This window comes from Octopus sinensis, linkage group LG18, assembly GCF_006345805.1.
Source record: "Octopus sinensis linkage group LG18, ASM634580v1, whole genome shotgun sequence".
Taxonomy (NCBI): Eukaryota; Metazoa; Mollusca; class Cephalopoda; order Octopoda; family Octopodidae; genus Octopus; species Octopus sinensis.
Window position 1 is genome coordinate 6,647,616 of NC_043014.1, and position 19,973 is coordinate 6,667,588.

The window sequence follows — 19,973 nt, forward strand, 5'->3', positions numbered from 1 at the left end:
CTAAACCTAACTGAATCTATTCATGTCACTTAAGAACCATTTTAGGTATGCTTTGCCAGTATTTTTGGCACTTCAAGTCTAATCAAATCAGGACTGGCTCTCGGTCTAATTCTGCAACGAATTCCAACTTGGTGTCTTATGAAAAAGAAAAAAAAAGTAAACTGGAAATGATAAGAGAGTCGCTGTAGGGATATCTTTGATTATAAATGTTTGCTTGATCAGGCCTAAGTTGGGGTCAACGATAACAATGGGGATGACAAGATTAATATAAACCGAGATGACAATGAATTTCAACTAATTAACATCTGTTGTTCGACTTTGACTAATTAACGTCAGTTGTTCGATTTCGACCAATTAATGTCATTTGTTCGATTTCGACCAGTTAGTGTCAGTTGTTCTATCAACTAGATGACCTACTCCCTAAATTTATGTACAAAGGGGCTGAGTATTCCATGGACAGTACACCATTAAAGTAATTTTCAAGTAGAGTCAGTGTATGACAGTCTGACAAGGCTGGGTCTTTCAGCTACAAGATACAGTCCATTTGACAGACTTCCACACAGTTTCCGTCTGTCTAAGTTCACTGACAATGTTTAACCCGACCCGAAGCTACGAAAAAAGACATTTTCCCAAGATGCTACACAGTGGAATTGAACTTGGGATCAGATGGTTTTGAAGTGAATCTCCTAACCATCCAGCCATACCTTTTACTCAATGTATCACAAGGTCCAGTCCTTGTTATGGTGTGGTGTCTTGGGTGCCACAGTGACCATGAGAGTTATATCAGCGGAGTATAAGCTACTGAGCAGTTCAAAGGGTAGAAGCCAAACTAATATAAACCACCTCTTCTCAGATATAAAAATGGGTTTGCAGAAGGCAATGGTCCTACCTATGAAAAAAGTAAAATTAAAGAAGCATTGATGGGAATTCAAAGTAGCATGAACTGGGAGAAGAAGGCCTTTGCTCAAAGAAACATATGATGCGATACAGCAAAATAAACTAGCATCCTGCGCTTCATATCAAGTACTGACCTGAAACCCACAGAGAAGGCAGAGAAAGTAGGTACAGGTGGGATACTGAGGCAAAACTGGAAAAACAGGGATCCCAACATGAGGGAAGAAAATACAGTCCAGAGTCGAAAAGTCATCGATGGTCAATGCTCACTAGCGTAGCTAGGGGTGGGAGAGCAGTAGAGGCAGTCCGACCCAGGTGGCACTTTTCATCCTGCCATAGGTTATTGCTAGAGGCAATATATCTTTTTTGTGGGGTACAGGGGAGGCAAACGAAAGGGCTGCGCCGGGCGGCACACACTCTAGCTATGCTAGTGACTATGCGCCATAGGAAGCGAAGAGCATAGCTTACAACACTACAAAAGGAGAAGCAAAAACTGAAAAGACATACGTATACACACACACACATATATATACATATATATACATATATATATATATATATACAAAGCTGAAGTTGTCTGTGTGTGGTAGGTTTGGTAGCCTTCAACTAACACCATCTCCTCCGAGACCCTGCAGTGCAAGTTGACCAAAATGATAGAAGAAGGCTTGCTCTTCATTCCGTAGAAGACAAAAATCAAATTGGACCATGTTAACATCAAAAATTATTTACATCAAAAAGGTGCTTTTTTTCTATGAAAATCCCTATTTTTTACGATTTTTTTACTGCTGTGTCGCCATTTTTCGGTGTATTTCAACCAGAAAAATGTTCACTTAAAGAGAATAACAAGCTACATAATGCAAAATTTTTACTTTTCAAAAATTCCAATTCTAAAGGGTCGAAACGAACCCGAGCAACGCCAGGCAATACTGCTAGTATATACATATACACACACATATATATATATATATATATATATTTCAGTTACATATATAGATATCGCCGCATTATCATTATATATGTGAGCGTGCGTGTGTGTCCGCGTGTATGTATGTATATGTACATGTAAGAGACAAGGAGAGAGAGCAACTGTTTGTATTGTCCAGTTTGCATAAAGAATGAAATTACCTGATAGGATTTGCGAACCGTAGGGTCTCTATTGATAGGGTCAACAAAGCTTGGACTATGTCCCCATAGGTACACTTGATTTGTTTCATGTGTAGGACCATTTCTTGATTCTTCACCGGATCCAAGGTTGAGCTCAACTGTAAGATTAATAAATATATGGACAGTGAATATATATATATATATATACATATACATATATATATATATATATATATATATATATATATATATAATATATATAAGAGAGAGAGATAATGGTGACATTGAGACCCAAAGGTGTCAGGTAATGCTGAATAAGTGCTATAGACAGACCATAGTTAAGTTCCAGATTCAGTAATATTGCGAATAAAGGGTTCAACGTTGGTTCTATGTCAGCGTGTATATAAAAAATTTTTGCGAAGTAAGATTAAAAAAACCAAGGCTGTGTAGATATTAGACCATCTATAGATAGAAGGTCTTACAGCTATAAATGCTCTAATATCTACACAGCCTTGGTTTTTTATTTTATTACGCAAAAAATTCTTATAAATAAATATATATATATACAATTTTCAACTCTAATATGTACCATAATATCAGCGGTTTACAGTAATATCAGTGCCAAGCAGTGCTTAGGCATAAGTGAACTTTAGGTTAGTTAAAATATGTTTGTGACATATTTTAACTTTTAAAAGACAAATTCACGGTAGTTGCTATGGAGAAAAATTTCTCTACTTGGCGCTGATATTACGGTAATTTCCACAACCTCAGTGGTTTACTGGTGCAAATCAGTCAATGGTGTTGACTGTATTTTAGTTAAAGACATGGCTTTGATAAGGTCTGTTGAGAGTTGCCTCTCTTAGGCATTTCCCATTGACAAATGGCTAAAGAGCTAGAAACATCAATATTTGGGTATCCGATAGGAGGCGACACTGGATAGATATGGTGTTTTACACCTTTTTAACATAAGAGAGAATTTTTCACCACGTAAGTGAATTTGCCTTTTAGCAGTTGAAATATGTTGCAAATATTAAGTAACATAAAAGTCGCTTTCGCCTAAACACTGCTTGACGCTAGTGTTATGGTTATAGATAGAGAGACAGACATATATATATATATATAGAGAGAGAGAGAGAAGCAGACAGACAGACGGACGGACGGTCAGACAGACAGACAGACAGATAGATAGATAGATAGATAGATAGACAGACAGACAAACGGACGGACGGTAAGACAGACAGACAGATAGATAGATAGACAGACAGACAGACAAATGGACGGACGGACCGACGGTCATGCAGACAGACAGACAGATAGATAGAAAGATAGATAGATAGACAGACAGACAGACAGACAAACGGACGGACGGTCAGGCAAGCAGACAGACAGACAGATAGATATACATACATATATATGTATGTATGTATATGGATCATAAATCTTACTGATATTTCAAAAATTTCCACAGCTAAAATATGAACATCGTTGTCTATATAATCATTACATACATACAATTAAGTATAATGAAGAAGAAGAAGAAGAGAAGAAGAAGAAGAAGAAGAAGAAGAAGAAAAAGAAAAAGAACAACAATAACAACAACATCATCATCATCATCGTCGTCATCAATAACAACAGACAAAAGATAACAAAAGAATTGTTTATAAAAACGGTGAGTCTCAGTGTGCGCAGACAGGCAAAGACCTCACAGATGGGATAAAGGTTTAATTTAAGAACTGGAAGACTTACATGAGATTTCCGGGACCGACAGCGGTAGCAAATATCATCGTACAAGTTTTGAATGGAAGAAGAGGACTTTTGCGAAGATTTTTCAAAAAGTCTATATATATATAAAGAAAAAATAAATAAAATTAAAACTAAGATATATAGAGTCAAGACTATTGAAAAGGTTGCAAGACGCAATTTTAGGTAAATATAAATAAGAAAAAAAAGTGGAAATTTTACCGGTGAGTGTGTTACATTATAAGGCACAAAAAGAAAATGACTCTCCCCAGACACAACAGAATATGCTTCAACACACAAACTCACATAAAGAATCTTGCAAAGCAAATCTCAAAACGAAATATATATACATACATACACACACACACACACTTACAGACAATTTCGAGTTAACTAAACACTTTAAAACTTCGTATACTGGTAGAATGTGTCAAAATAAAACATTTTTTTCTCTTGGCTTTCTTGAGAAAATTGTAATTTGTTTGTTTAACGTAGTTTAATTTTTCGAATTTTAACCAATCCTATGCTCTCTTTTGAGCTAAAATCATTTGCTGCGTCTAAAACTGAGACAACATCCTGTAACTAACCCTAAACCTCCCCCTAACCCTAACCCTAAATTTTTTTTTCTTAATTGTTAAATTAATTAATTGTTACGCGCGTAAAAAAACTAAAGCATGGAATTAAATTAATTTAACAATTAGAAAAAAAAATAGGGTTAGAGTTAGGGGGGAGGTAGGTTTAGTTACAGGAGTTTGTCTCAGTTTTAGACGCAGCAAATGATTTTAGTTGAATGGAGGTAATCGATTGGTTAAAATTGCCGAAATGCTCGTATTTTCAGACAAAATATCTTACAAACTATAGAATTTTCTCAATAAAACCAGGAGAAAATGATGTTTTATAAACACATTCTACCAGTATACGAAGTTTAAAAGTGTTTAGTTAACTAGAAATTGTGTTGACATGTGCCGTTCAAAAGGAAAAGATCCAAGTGGTGTAGTTACCTATCGAGTTCACAAGTGTCAACTTCTGTTTCCGCCAATGTATTCCAGACAACACTTTTGGAATTATTGTTGTCTGCAAAAAAAAAAAAAAAAAAAAAATCAACAACAATAATAATAATGATGACAATTGGAAAAATGCTTTTATGGTTACTAAGGACGACGACGACGGTGACGACAAGAAGAATAACATCAAAAAATGTGCAACAACAGGTTTAATAAACCTTGCTGGTAACGGACTGAAGAAATGCTTTGTAATGTAACGTGTAATGTTGCTCTGACACAGGGGCTTGGAAACATGAGTCAGCAACAAAATTTTAGATTCTGGGCCAATAGGTGACCCGCCCTCATAGAATTAAATAGTAGCAATTTTTTTCACATTAGTTGTACGATACGGTCATAGAAAGAGAAGGATACAATGGCCGTAGTGTAAATAATATAACGTATTTGATCTTTGCATTGTTCGATCACAGGTTATTTATATCATGCTCTATATTGCATGTAGGTCATGCTTTATACACACACACAGAAACATATATCGGTGCTTCGTTGTACCATTCATTTACTTTTATGTATAATTTTACCCTCACAGGCTATCCTTTACTGGAAAGCAATACTCTCGTATTGCATTACTATTTTCATTGAAACTTCTTCACTGTTCTCGTTCTGTTAACATTTTGGCCTTCAGACGAGTGTACTGGCATAGATGTGGCAACATTTGAAATATTGTCGAGGTATATGCAGCTGATGAAGATAAATCAAATATACGTTTGGCAATCGTATTTTGAAGAATCCGAAACCGGTACTGCATTATCCATTATCTAGGTTTTTCATTTTTCAGATGTTCTTCCTAGAGGTAAGACAATTTTTTTCATGTTTGTTGCACACACGCATCTTTGCTAGTACATACGCAGTGAAGCTATACATTAGTGTCGTATTTATTACGTTCGCTATTTTCCAGTAAATATCAGTACTTCGTTGTACCATTTATTTACTTTTATATATATATATATATATATATATTATATTAAATTAGAGACAAAACCACTATTATGCAAATCAAACAAAGAAAGACTTAAGCCAATACATAAAATAATTTATATAAATTTAGAAATTTAACAATTATAAATAACCACTACGATCGTTTCATGTCTTATTTCAGCACATCTTTGAGACATTCTTCAGGTGGTTTCAAAACCTAAAATATAATCAATATTTTTAAGATATAAATAATCTATATAATCTAAATAAAAATTTACTTATAATAAACTCTATTATTAAATATGATTATATTGATTATATATATTATTATATATATATATATATATGATTATATATATATATATATATATGTATGTATAAGAGTGTAGTATATTGCTTATAGAAATACATATTGAATACATATTTTTTCAGCATTATCATTATCATCATCATCGTCGTCGTCGTCACAACCCTCGCACTCAACAAAGCAACAGCAGTAGCCATAGCAGCAGCGATTTCTGCATAATTAGCAATTCACGTTACCTGGATTTGTAACAACTTTTTGCCAAGGAAGCTGCACCAGTTTCACTTTGGCGGAGTGCATCGGTTTACTGGAGTCGCCTCCCTTGACCAGCTGGTCCGTGCGAGGAGGAAGAGGCGGTGGAGGCGTGGGTGTAGTCGTATGGGAAACGCCGTAACCGGGAGCAACCTCACCATCAACCATTGCATCGTTCGCTGTAGAAAGATGGAGAGAAAGGGAGAAACAAAGAGATAAAATGATAAAAATACATATACAAAGAAATACATAAATATATATAGGCGCCGGAGTGGCTGTGTGGTAAGTAGCTTGCTTATCAACCACATGGTTCCGGGTTCAGTCCCACTGCGTGGCACCTTGGACAAGTGTCTTCTACTAAAGCCTCGGGCCGACCAAAGCCTTGTGAGTGGATTTGGTAGACGGAAACTGAAAGAAGCCCATCGTATATATCTCTTTCTCTTTTCTCTTTTTTACTTGTTTCAGTCATTTGACTGCGGCCATGCTGGAGCACTGCCTTTAGTCGAGCAAATCGACCCCGGGACTTATTCTTTGTAAGCCCAGTACTTATTCTATCGGTCTCTTTTGCCGAACCGCTAAGTGACGGGGACGTAAACACACCAGCATCGGTTGTCAAGCAATGCTAGGGGGACAAACACAGACACACAAACAGACACACATATATATATACGACAGGCTTCTTTCAGTTTCCATCTACCAAATCCACTCACAAGGCATTGATCGGCCCAGAGCTGAACCTGGAACCATGTGGTTGGTTAGCAAGCTACTTACCACACAGCCACACCTGCGCCTAACATATGTATATGTTAGTTAGTTAGTTAGTTAATTTTTTGGCTCAAAAAGCAAAAAGCAAGGCCATATAGGGGGACATGGAGTTATGTACAGGGTGGTGTTCATGTAAAGAGTTCAGGCCACTTGTGGTCAAGGGAGACTTTAAACCGAGCGGTCGTCGGCATCTTCACCATCTCGTCCGGCAGCTTATTCCTTGGATCCGCAACCCGGACGGAGAAAGCCCCTCTCCTTCGATTGAGATGAAATCGTGACAGATAGAGCTTTTCGTGTGTGTGTTTGTGTGTCCGTGTTTGTCCCCCTAGCATTGCTTGACAACCAATGCTGGTGTGTTTATGTCCCCGTCACTTAGCGGTTCTGCAAAAGAGACCGATAGAATAAGTACTGGGCTTACAAAGAATAAGTCCTGGGGTCGAGTTGCTCGATTAAAGGCGGTGCTCCAGCATGGCCGCAGTCAAATGACTGAAACAAGTAAAAGAGTAAAAGAGTATATTGTGATATTTGGGGGTGGTCATATTTGGGTTTTTTTTTTTTGCTAATTAACCACCCTTTGAAATTATCAATGTCCTAAGTGTGAAACAGCAGCAAGATATGGCAAATGAATGCCTTTATTGAGACCTGCTGAAGGCTAGTGAGAAGATTAGGTTAAAGACGGCTGTGTATATCTGGTCACTGTGCACCGGAAGCATCCAGTGACTCTCTGGTCACTGCACCACCCTGCACTGGATGCACCCAAATTAAGGTAAGGTAAAATTACATTGTCGAGTCATGCCGACGCCAACTCATAAGGGCCGGTTTCCCGGTTTCCATGGCGCATAAATTCTTGGGTGGATGGGTGGATGGGTGGATAGATGGATGGATGGGTGGATGGATGGATGGATATTCTGCGTATAGAATACCCTTCGTAGTATCCAAGAGATTTAACCCTGAGCAGGTAGAGGGGTAAATGAAAGGACAAGCAAACTTAGACAAGTCAATATTCAAAAAATATTAAATATTTTTAATACAAAAAAAGTGTACATATGTTAACATATACAAGTGTCCGACATACACAAAACAGAATTTTTTTCCCTTATCCTTAATTGTTTTATGACCTCTCCTTACTTACCACAACACATAGCCTATGATGATGATGATGATGATGATGATGATGATGATGATGATGATGATGATGATGATGATGGTGGTGGTGGTGGTGACGATGATGACGATGATGATGGTGGTGATGACGACGATGATTATGGTGATGATGGTGGTGGTGGTAGTGGTGGTGGTTGTGATGATGATGATGATGATAATGGTGATGATGACGATGATGATGATGATGATGATGGTGATGATGATGATGATTATGGTGATGATGGTGGTGGTGATGATGATTATGGTGATGATGGTGGTGGTGATGATGATTATGGTGATGATGATGATGATGATGATGATGGTGATGATGATGATGATTATGGTGATGATGATGATGATTATGGTGATGATGGTGGTGGTGATGATGATTATGGTGATGATGGTGGTGGTGGTAGTGGTGGTGGTTGTGATGATGATGATGATGATAATGGTGATGATGACGATGATGACGATGATGATGATGGTGATGATGATGATGATGATGGTGATGATGGTGATGATGGTGGTGGTGATGATGATTATGGTGATGGTGATGATGGTGATGATGGTGGTGGTGATGATGATTATGGTGATGATGGTGGTGGTGATGATGATGATGATGATGGTGATGATGGTGATGATGACATTTGAACGCACATAGCGGTGCCCTATGCATGGTCACAACTTAAGTTAATCTTGAAATAACCTTCCTGCAGGGTGCATTGTGATATTGGCTCATAAAGTCCTTTAAAGGACCAGGCAGGAGTCAAATATACAGTTATGGCTTCACAGCCCGGGGCCCTCGGTATGGAGCCAAGGCAGTAAGAGTAGGACATGTTATGAAGTCATGGTATAGACAGACTTGAAGGCGGCGAGCTGGCAGAAACGTTAGCACGCCGGGCGAAATGCTTTGCGGTATTTCGTCTGCCGTTACGTTCTGAGTTCAAATTCCGCCGAGGTCGACTTTGCCTTTCATCCTTTCTGGGTCGATAAATAAAGTAATAAATAAATAAAACATATGCATATATACATACATATATGTACGTACCCACATTTACATGTATATATACATGCATATATGGTACCAGTTACGCACTGGGGTCGATATAATCGACTTAATCCCTTTGTCTGTCCTTGTTTCTCCTCTGTGTTTAGCCCCTTGTGGGTAGTAAAGAAATAGTTATTTCGTCTGCCGCTACGTTCTGAGTTCAAATTCCGCCGAGGTCGACTTTGCCTTTCATCCTTCCGGGGTTGATAAATTAAGTACCAGTTACGCACTGGGGTCGATTTAATCAACTTAATCCGTTTGTCTGTCCTTGTTTGTCCCCTCTGTGTTTAGCCCCTTGTGGGTAGTAAAAAATAGATATATACAGACTCACCTTGCAGTGCATGTCGCATGGCAGTATTTTGTAAGTGCATCGACGGATGTTGCTGCAGCTGCAGCTGTTGTTGTTGTTGTTGTTGCTGCTGCTGCTGCTGCTGAAGAGCTTTCCCCGGAAGTACTCCGTAGGTAACAGATTTGTTACTCGAGTTCTCCAGCATCTCGGCAATGTTGTGCAGCTCATGCATTTTCGTCATGAGTTTACTGATTCGATCCTCATAAGTCCGCAGCACGCGCTGGTGTTCCCTCTTCATCCGGTTCATCTCCTCCATCAGCTGCTTCTCGTTGTCCGAATACGAAGAACAGGGGTCAGCACATCCCCAATTTTTCATCCCACTCTGACTTTGGTTGCCGTTCATAACAGCCTCGAAACAGCTGTTACCAATATTTTTGTTGTTGTTGTTGTTGTTGTGATCGTTGTTTTTACTGTGGTGAGGATTGTGGGGATGGTGGGGATGGTTTGTGAAAGCAGTGGTGGTGGTGGTGGTTGTGGTGGTAGTAGCGGTGGTGGTAGTATTTGCGTTGGCGATCGTGGTGTTAGCATGAATGCTGTGGTTGTTGCAAATGTTATGTTTTTTGTAAGCCGTTAACTCACAATCATCGACACAGGCACGGAATACCTGAAATAAATAAATAAATAAATAAAAGAAGAAAAGGAAGAACAACAACAACAAGTACAAGAAGAAGAACAACAACAAGTACAAGAAGAAGAACAACAACAAGTACAAGAAGAAGAACAAGTACAAGAAGAAGAACAACAACAAGAAGTACAAGAAGAACAAGAAGAACAAGAAGAAGGAGAAGAAGAAGAAAAAGAAGAAGCACAAGAAGAAGGAGAAGGAGGAGGAGGAGAAGAAGAAAAAGAAGAAGCACAAGAAGAAGGAGAAGGAGGAGGAGGAGAAGAAGAAGAAGAAGAAGCACAAGAAGAAGAAGAAGCACAAGAAGAAGAAGAAGAAGAAGAAGAAGAAGAAGAAGAAGCACAAGAAGAAGAAGAAGAAGAAGAAAAAGAAGAAGAAGAAGAAGAAGAAGAACAACAACAACAACAACAACACCATCAACAACATTAATAATAATCCATTCTACTAAAGGCACAAGGCCAGAAATTTGGGGGAGGGGTATAGTTGATTGCATTGACCCAAGTGCATAACTGGTATTTATTTTATTGACCCCGAGAGGATGAAAGGCAAAGTCGACTTTCACGGAGTTTGAACTTAAAGATGGACCAAATACCTATTTCTTTATTACCCACAAGGGGCTAAACACAGAGGGGACGAACAAGGACAAACATAGGTATTAAGTCGATTACATCGACCCCAGTTCGTAACTGGTATTTAATTTATCGACCCCAAAAGGATGAAAGGCAAAGTTGACCTCGGCGGAATTTGAACTCACAACGTAACGCAGACGAAATACCGCTAATCATTTCGCCCAGCTTGCTAACGTTTCTGCCAGCTCGCCATCTTTTCATGGCTTCTAATCTTAACTGATTGGAAGTGTTATTATGTACATTGTTTTGTCTTGGTATAAAAGATGGGCTACAGCAAATATTCTGCTCAATACCACAGACTTGCTTGTCAGTTGTTTGACCTTAACCAGTTGATTATGTCCCTTGGTGACTGACAATATTCAACACCCAAAAGGTCCGGTCTAAAAGTAGAAACGGTGGAACTGATCCTCGCTGCACAAGATTAATGTGTTAATAATGTTATCACAAGCACAAAGACATACTCTTTCTTTTCCATTTCTCTTCTGCAGCTACTTCGATGGCCGCTGCTCTTCGAGACTAACAAGCTACTTAACATAATAATAAAATCTAGGAAAGGATGAAGACAAACCAACGTACGGAAAAGAGGAAAAATCTCACAATCAATGTGGACACAGTCAACCCCCAATATCATTTATCAACCAGAAATTATTACAGTTTCACCACTTTTCGACAATATTGTTTAATTTGGAAATGAGCCGATATGAAAGACGAACACGAACAAGACAATAAGACAACTGCAAAAAGAAACGAGGTTTCCTGGCAGAACGGTAAAACGGATGAGTTATGAAGAGATTGGGAAAATATAAAAGCAAGGACAGTAACAAAAATATATATGAAATAAATGACCCAAGAATTTGCATAAAGAGATAACCTTCACCCAAGCATCCATTCCTTGGTGCACGCCAGTTTCTCTTTAACTCATGCGATAACCCCTGCAAGTATTAAAGTATGCATACCCAGAAATGCAAACTTCTGTAACCTACATTATGTCTATGTTGTAGCTGGTATTTAATTCCAGGTCAACACTGATCGACCAGGTCTTTAATCAAAAGCACTCCATTCGTGACCATCCAGACTTTTACAATATATTCTTTTTTTAAGATATTACCGTATGATTTGAAGATATTTTCTCTAAAATTCGTTTTTTTTTTGTGCCAAAATTGGAAACCAATATACTCTTTACTCTTTTACTCTTTTACTTGTTTCAGTCATTTGACTGCGGCCATGCTGGAGCACCACCTTTAGTCGAGCAAATCGACCCCGGGACTTATTCTTTGTAAGCCCAGTACTAATTCTATCGGTCTCTTTTTGCCGAACCGCTAAGTGACAGGGACATAAACACACCAGCATTGGTTGTCAAGCGATGGTGGTGGGGACAAATACAGACACACAAACACAGACACACACATACATATATACATACATATACATATATATGACAGGCTTCTTTCAGTTTCCGTCTACCAAATCCACTCACAAGGCATTGGTCGGCCCGAGGCTATATAGCAGAAGACACTTGCCCAAGATGCCACACAGTGGGACTGAACCCGGAACCATGTGGTTGATAAGCAAGCTACTTAACAGACAGCCACTCCTGCGCCTACCTTGACATAAAATTGGAAACAAATTGAAGATATAGAAAGATAGTCAATAAACATACAATAAACATATCTGGAAGATATAGAAAGATAATCAATAGACATACGGTGAAGTTTGCGTATTCTGCTACACTTAATTTAACGGATACTATAGCGGTTATAAAACTGGACACAAATATAGCACAACATAAAAAACATGCATTAATATATGTATGTGTGTGTACCCCTCTCACTCATTCGTTTCTTGTTATCCCTCTTTCTCTCTCACACAACTCCATATAGTACAGTCTCGTGTATTTCTAAACATTATGGAAGAAGCAACATACCTGCGTCTCCAAATTTTTTGGCATTTCTTGTGGGATTTTCATTGGTGTGTTATAATCCAATGGAAATAAATGTTTCTCGGATAAATATTTGTCTGTTTTAACACCGCTGTCCATTTTAATAGAATTTGTCGTGCAACGGTCTTTGAGTTTCACTCTTAAAGGATAATGAGTTGTGTGTGTTGCTTTCAGCTTAGTCGAATGTTGTATATCTTTGGTATGCTGTACGGAAATACTTTTTGGATTAGACAGAATATTCGATGGAAAACCTTGATGATTGAATAAAAGAAGGATTTTTTTTCAAAATAAACAAAAAATAAACAATTCGGAAATATTAAAATACAAAAGGAATAATATCGATGGGTTTACTCTTTTACGCTTTTACTTGTTTCAGTCATTTGACTGTGGCCATGCTGGAGCACCGCCTTTAGTCGAGCAACTCGACCCCGGACTTATTCTTTTTGTAAGCCCAGTACTTATTCTATATTCTATCTCTCTTTCCGAACCGCTAAGTGACGGGGACGTAATCACACCAGCATCGGTTGTCAAGCAATGCTAGGGGGACAAACACAGACACACAAACATATACACACACACTTATATATATATACATGTATACGACAGGCTTCTTTCAGTTTCCGTCTACCAAATCCACTCACAAGGCATTGGTCGGCCCGGGGCTATAGCAGAAGACACTTGCCCAAGATGCCACGCAGTGGGACTGAACCGGGAACCATGTGGTTGGTTAGCAAGCTACTTACCACACAGCCACTCCTGCGCCTTTTGTTGTTTATTTCTCTTTAGTTTATATTTTGTTGTTGTGTGAAAGCCCATGGTCTCGTGGTTGCACTTGCCACCGCAAGATCGTGGTACGAGACTAGAAAAGATGACCTAATCATGTATTTGAGCGACTTGGCACAAGCTAAAGTTCTAGAAGGAATCTACATCTTACACTGCATCAATAAGGAGTTCCCAGAAATGAGGATTGATCACTATAGAGACGGGCTCTGTTTACATTTTAAAAAAGTAATAACGTAGTATTAAAATTAATTAGGAAACATTTTTTATTTTTTATTTTTAGAAATTTAAGATTTTCTACCTCCTTAGAACAAGACTTCAAAGCAGCAAAATTTCTGCATGTAGCATCGGACCTCACTGAAGCTTGGTATTAGATTTTATCATCCGAACCATAAACCCAATGAAAATCTCAAATACATCAATAAAAAATCCAATTATCCAAGAGCTGTGATTAAATCCATAGCTACTAGTATTCCTGTTAAAATATATAGACTATCAGCTAATGAAGAGATTTTCTAACAGAATGAGAAATATATCTCTTTTGAGATATAATATTAACACTGAATGAATAAATTAGAACTCTTATGACTGAGTACCTAACAGAGTATGTAACTGTGAAACCATGACAAATGCCTGTTGGATAACCATTGCCTAAGGAATAATCTGATATACATGTACTCGGTCAAAACACCTGAGTGTGATTGTTATGATATATTTGCTGTTGCTTCAAAATCCAGGACCAGATTATATAACTACATTAATTATTCAAATACAAAAAAAGAAAGCTCCACTTTGTTGGTTAAATTTATCTGGACCTCAAAAGGGGAGAAGATAGACTACTCTATTTTGTGGTCTATTATAGCTAGTCCTATTCATTACTGAGGATGCAATGAATACTGTAATGTATGATCAGCGGGGGCACTGGAAATGCTTTATTGTAAATGTAATTAAAAATTTAAGGACTTATTAATCCACTGTTCTCACTTACTGAGAAAAACATTTGTAAAATGTTTTGCTCATACATAATTAACTCATACATAATTAACCTCATACATAATTAACTTACATAAGTATAAATAAGATTAATGCTTACAATCTCTTAATATAGATTCTCCCTCCTTCTTTATTTATATATAATATACTAAATACTCCTTTCGAAACTAATTTTTAATCTTTATCTAATATTCAACAATTGCACATAATTTAATACATATAAGAGGGTACATAAATTTACATAGTTAAATATATATATATTATATATATATATACTCTTTTACTCTTTTACTCTTTTACATGTTTCAGTTATTTGACTGCGGCCATGCTGGAGCACCGCCTTTAGTCGAGCAAATCGACCCCGGGACTTATTCTTTGTAAGCCCAGTACTTATTTCTATCGTCTCTTTTGCCGAACCGCTAAGTGACGGGGACGTAAACACACAAGCCATCGGCTGTCAAGCATGCTAGGGGGACAAACACAGACACACAAACACACACCATACATATATATATCTATATACATATATACGACAGGCTTCTTTCAGTTTCCGTCTACCAAATCCACTCACAAGGCATTGGTCAGCCCTGGGCTATAGCAGAAGACACTTGCCCAAGATGCCACGCAGTGGAACTGAACCCGGAACCTAGTGGTTGGTTAGCAAGCTACTTACCACACAGCCACTTCTGCGCCTAACTGAATTTCTTTTTAATTTTGTTAACCTAATATTTACTGAACTGACTTATAAATTTACACACATTTATTGCATACTCAGTTGAACTTTCCTCTATTCTCTCTTTTACAAGAGACTTTAAAATATCACCCTTATAAAGATTGGGCAGCTAAAAAATATATTGTGTAGTTGTTTCCCTCTGTTCTGTTCTCACGGATTAACACGCTCCTAAACTTGTTGGCATTTTGACCTCACAGGACTGTAAACTTGGCAAGAATATCTTTATATATAAAAATTAGTTGTGTATCTGTCTCCTACATTTAGATTCCTAACTACTCCACATTTTGTGGTTCAGTTTAACCAAAAGCAAGTACCTTATAGTCGTGATTCATATCGAGCCCTTCTGAGTATTAGCGCGCGTCTACGATAAGTCTACAATTTTAAAAAAAATCTACCATAATTTTTCCGCATTTTTAATGCATTTTCGCTCGGTTTATATAAGGGAAGTAACTCTCTAAAAATGTATTATTAAATCTCAGAACGTAAAAAGCTACAGTAACACCCCCCCCCCCTTTGTGGTTAGCCATACTGAGATGGCTATTATACTTTACATCTCTAAAAATGCTTATATAATTATTTCCCTTACAAACCCGAGCAACGCCGGGCGATACTGCTAGTGATAAATAAAAGAGGGTAATTTGATACGACAGTTATCCACAGTCCACCTTCACAACTATCTTTTCTAGGAAACTTTGGAAATCTATCACAACAATTTTAAGGTATGAAGAGAAAGGATGAGGACTAATTATTTTGTTAATTAATTGATTGATTGATTATGCATACAAACTATTGTGCTCTGAGGAGACAGTTTCACTTGCTATTTGAAACATTCGTAACATTGAATAAAGTTATGTAATAGCGTAATCTTTATTTACTTGTCTTATTGGTCTGTGTGTGTGTATGTGTGTGTGGTACATGCATACATACGAGGTCTGATCAATAAGTATCCGGACTGTTGTCATGGTAACGAAGCTAAAGCACGCAGAGTAAAGCCGCTCAGTAAAACTTGACCTCTGTTGTGCATGCACACTAAGTTTTAACATTCTAACTCACTTCCCCTGTTTACAGCAGTGCTAGGAAGGAATGTGTGTAGCGTTGATCGTCGCATGGACCATGACAGAGGAAGCTGTCATGGCGAAACCGGCTCAGAGGCTTACACAAAGTTGCAGAAAGTGTATGGAGAGGAGTGTATGGAGAGAAATGTATGGAGAGGAGTGTATGAGCGGTACACAAGTGTACGGGTGGTTCAGACGTTCCCAAGATGGCCGAAAAAATGCCGATATTGACGATCGTTCTGGGAGACCAGCAGCCAGGAGAACAGAGAAGAAATATCGCAGATGTATGTGCAGCTGTGAGAGAAAATCATCGAATCACCAACCGTGAGATATCAGAGGATGTACAGATTAGTTACGGTTCAACTCAGTCCATGATCACTGAAGATTTGGGTATGAGACGCGTGTCTGCCAAGTTTGTGCCAACACTGCTTTCAGCTGACCAAGAAGACCCTCGGGTTTCAGTTGCACAAGATCACCCTGATTGTGTCGAGAACGATGAAAACCTTTTTGGAAACTTTGTGTAGGCCTCTGAGCAGGTATCACCAAGCTTTTGGCAAAATTCGATGCAGATTCTCTGCTCTACTTTCTCCGTTATGGTCAATGCAACGAGCACACGCTACACACCTTCCTTCCAAGCACTGCTGTAAATAGTGGAAGTGAGCTGGAACGTCAAAACTTAGTGTGCATGCACAGCAGCGTTCAAGATCAATCTGTGCCAAGCGGTTTTACTCTGCATACTTTAACTTCGTTACTATGGCAACAGTCCGGATACTTATTGATCAGACCACATACACATGTGTGTGCGCATGTGTCAGTGTGCGTGCATGTGTCCGTGTATTTGTGTGTGTGTGTATTTGTGTGTGTGTGTATGTGTGTGTGTGTGTATGTGTGTATGTGTGTGTGTGTGTGTGTGTGTGTAGCTAAGGGAATTGTAAATATTTCAAAGAAATTTGTGTTTTACCTGAATATGCTTGGTGTGTGGGTCTCCACAGCTATCAGTGGGTGAATTCGAACTTGAAACCCCTCCGATGCTTAGTAATTTATTCCGAACGTCTTCGACGAACTGAGCGTTAACATTCATTCGATTGTCCGAAGGGGTCTGTAGGTTTCTGCTATATTGATTGTCTGTGTTCTGAGACGTTGTCGACCGAGAATACGCTGGATGATTCTTGGTCATCCCTTTATTAAACCGAGCTCGGGATCTACACTGGAAACATACTGAGCATCCACGGCAATTCCGATTTGTGTTGGAGACCCGTTCGATATCCTCACCATTGTGCCAGGTATAAAGCTGCACTGAATCTTCAAAGTTACAGGCACCGAAAATGCTCCTGACAAGGCCCAGCCTAAAAAGACGGCGTGCAAAATCCAACGCAACTGCACGCGTGGCAAAACGTTGATCGCCGATATCCAGAAGAGCAGACACTAACGCTGATCCTTTGAATATTTTGGATTTATTTTCAGTTTCGTTTGAAGGGGAACTCGTCGAAAAAGCCTGAAAAACATGCAAGAAATAACAATGAGTGTAAGAGTAAAGCAATTTGAAGCTTCGGTAAATTTCGATAACAATTTTCCACATCGTGGCAGAAGGATAGAAATATGGCGTTGAGAAGAGGTAGAGCACAAAATCAAAACTAGCACTTGAATTGTTCTTTATCTTATTTACTCTTTTACTCTTTTACTTGTTTCAGTCATGTGACTGGCCATGCTGGAGCACCGCCTTTAGTCGATCAAATCGACCCCAGGACTTATTCTTTGTAAGCCTAGTACTTATTTTATTGGACTCTTTTTGCTGAACCGCTAAGTTACGGGGACGTATACTCACCAGCATCGGTTGCCAAGCGATGCTAGGGGGACAAACACAGACACACAAACACGCACATACACACACACACATATATATTATATATATATATATATATATATATACATATATACGACAGGCTTCTTTCAGTTTCCGTCTACCAAATCCCCTCACAAGGCTTTGGTCGGCCTGAGGCTATAGTAGAAGACACTTACCCAAAGTGCCACGCAGTGGGCCTGAACCCGGAACCATGTGGTTCGTAAGCAAGCTACTTACCACACAGCCACTCCGAGGACAGAACGATAAAAATGTGAACCCACTTATGTGGGATTTGAAATTCAAACGAACCGATAAAACCCTAAATACAAATAATCATTACGAGTAGGGGCTGAAAAGTTCCTGATTTGGGGTGAAAGAAAATATAGGGAGATCGGTTAATTATGATTTTACTCGGCATATTCCTCCTCTCAGATTCACACACTTATTGAAACAGTCCTTCGGTTTTTCTAATCCCTGTAAAAGAACTCGGAAGGCTGGGCCTCCAACCATGTCTTTCGCAATACTTTTAGAGCCAGGAACTTTTCAACACCATATTACTTCTTTATATATAATATATAATAGGTGGCGAGCTGGCAGAATCGTTAGCACGCCGGGTGAAATGCGTAGCCATATTTCGTCTGTCGTTATGTTCTGAGTTCAAATTCCGCCGAGGTCGACTTTGCCTTTCATCCTTTCGGGGTCGATAAATAAAGTACCAGTTACGTGCTGGGATCGATGTAATTGACTTAATCCTTTTGTCTGTCCATCTTTGTCCCCTCTATGTTTAGCCCCTTGTGGGTAGTAAAGAAATATATATATAATATATAACGAAGTATTATTTATTGTAATATATATATATTTATCTCAAGTAGAATCCATTCGAAGGGATTCCATCAATCCACATTAGTCATCAGTCATCATTCTATCGTCTCCATCAGTCATCATTCTATCGTCACCATGTTTCCATATCGACTTCGCTAATCTGTCATTTTATTATCACCCAACATGAGATAATATGTTGCCCAGCGTCACCCAGATGACTTTGATCTACCCAAGACTTTGTTTAAGGGTATTTGCCTAGGAAAGGCGGCGAGCTGGCAGAAACGTTAGCACGCGGGGCGAATTGCTTTGTGGTATTTTGTCTGCCGCTACATTCTGAGTTCAAATTCCGCCGAGGTTGACTTTGCTTTTCCTCCTTTCGGGGTCAATTAGATAAGTACCAGTTACGCACTGGGGTCGATACAATCGACTTAATCCGTATGTCTGTCCTAGTTTGTCCCCTCTGTGTTTAGCCCCTTGTGGGTAGTAAAGAAATAGATATTTCGTCTGTCGTTAGGTTCTGAGTTCAAATTCCGCAGAGGTCGACTTTGCCTTTCCTCCTTTCGGGGTTGATTAAATAAGTACCAGTTACGCACTGGGGTCGATGTAATCGACTTAATACCTATGTCTGTCCGTGTTTGTCCCCTCTGTGTTTAGCCCCTTGTGGGCAGTAAAGAAATAGGTATTTGCCTAGGATGCTAAGCAGAGGGATCGAAGCAGACGTCTTTCCTAAGATTTGAACTTCATAACTACACGTCATATGCGGGCCAATGAACACACTCACATACATACATAAATACATACATACACACACACACACACACACACACACACACACACACACATACATTCGCAGATGTACTTGCACACGTACACAAAACACAATGACATGCAAACGAGAACTCAAACTCAAAGACAAGCACACAAATACACTGATACACAAATTCACTGACAGACATACACACATACACACACACATACA

General features: G+C 38.7%; 1 protein-coding gene across 1 annotated transcript in view; it reads right to left on the reverse strand.

Annotated features, from left to right (window-relative positions):
- The window catches only part of LOC115221800, a 45,759-nt gene that overhangs the window by 24,289 nt on the left and 1,497 nt on the right, over positions 1–19,973 (reverse strand). Inside the window, exons 2-8 of the mRNA XM_036510936.1 lie at positions 17,291–17,824; positions 12,754–12,972; positions 9,561–10,182; positions 6,261–6,452; positions 4,740–4,812; positions 3,745–3,835; positions 2,020–2,156 (exon numbers count right to left, since the gene is read on the reverse strand). Of these exons, the coding sequence (XP_036366829.1) occupies positions 2,020–2,156; positions 3,745–3,835; positions 4,740–4,812; positions 6,261–6,452; positions 9,561–10,182; positions 12,754–12,972; positions 17,291–17,824 (1,868 nt within the window). The remainder of the gene's footprint in view (positions 1–2,019; positions 2,157–3,744; positions 3,836–4,739; positions 4,813–6,260; positions 6,453–9,560; positions 10,183–12,753; positions 12,973–17,290; positions 17,825–19,973) is intronic.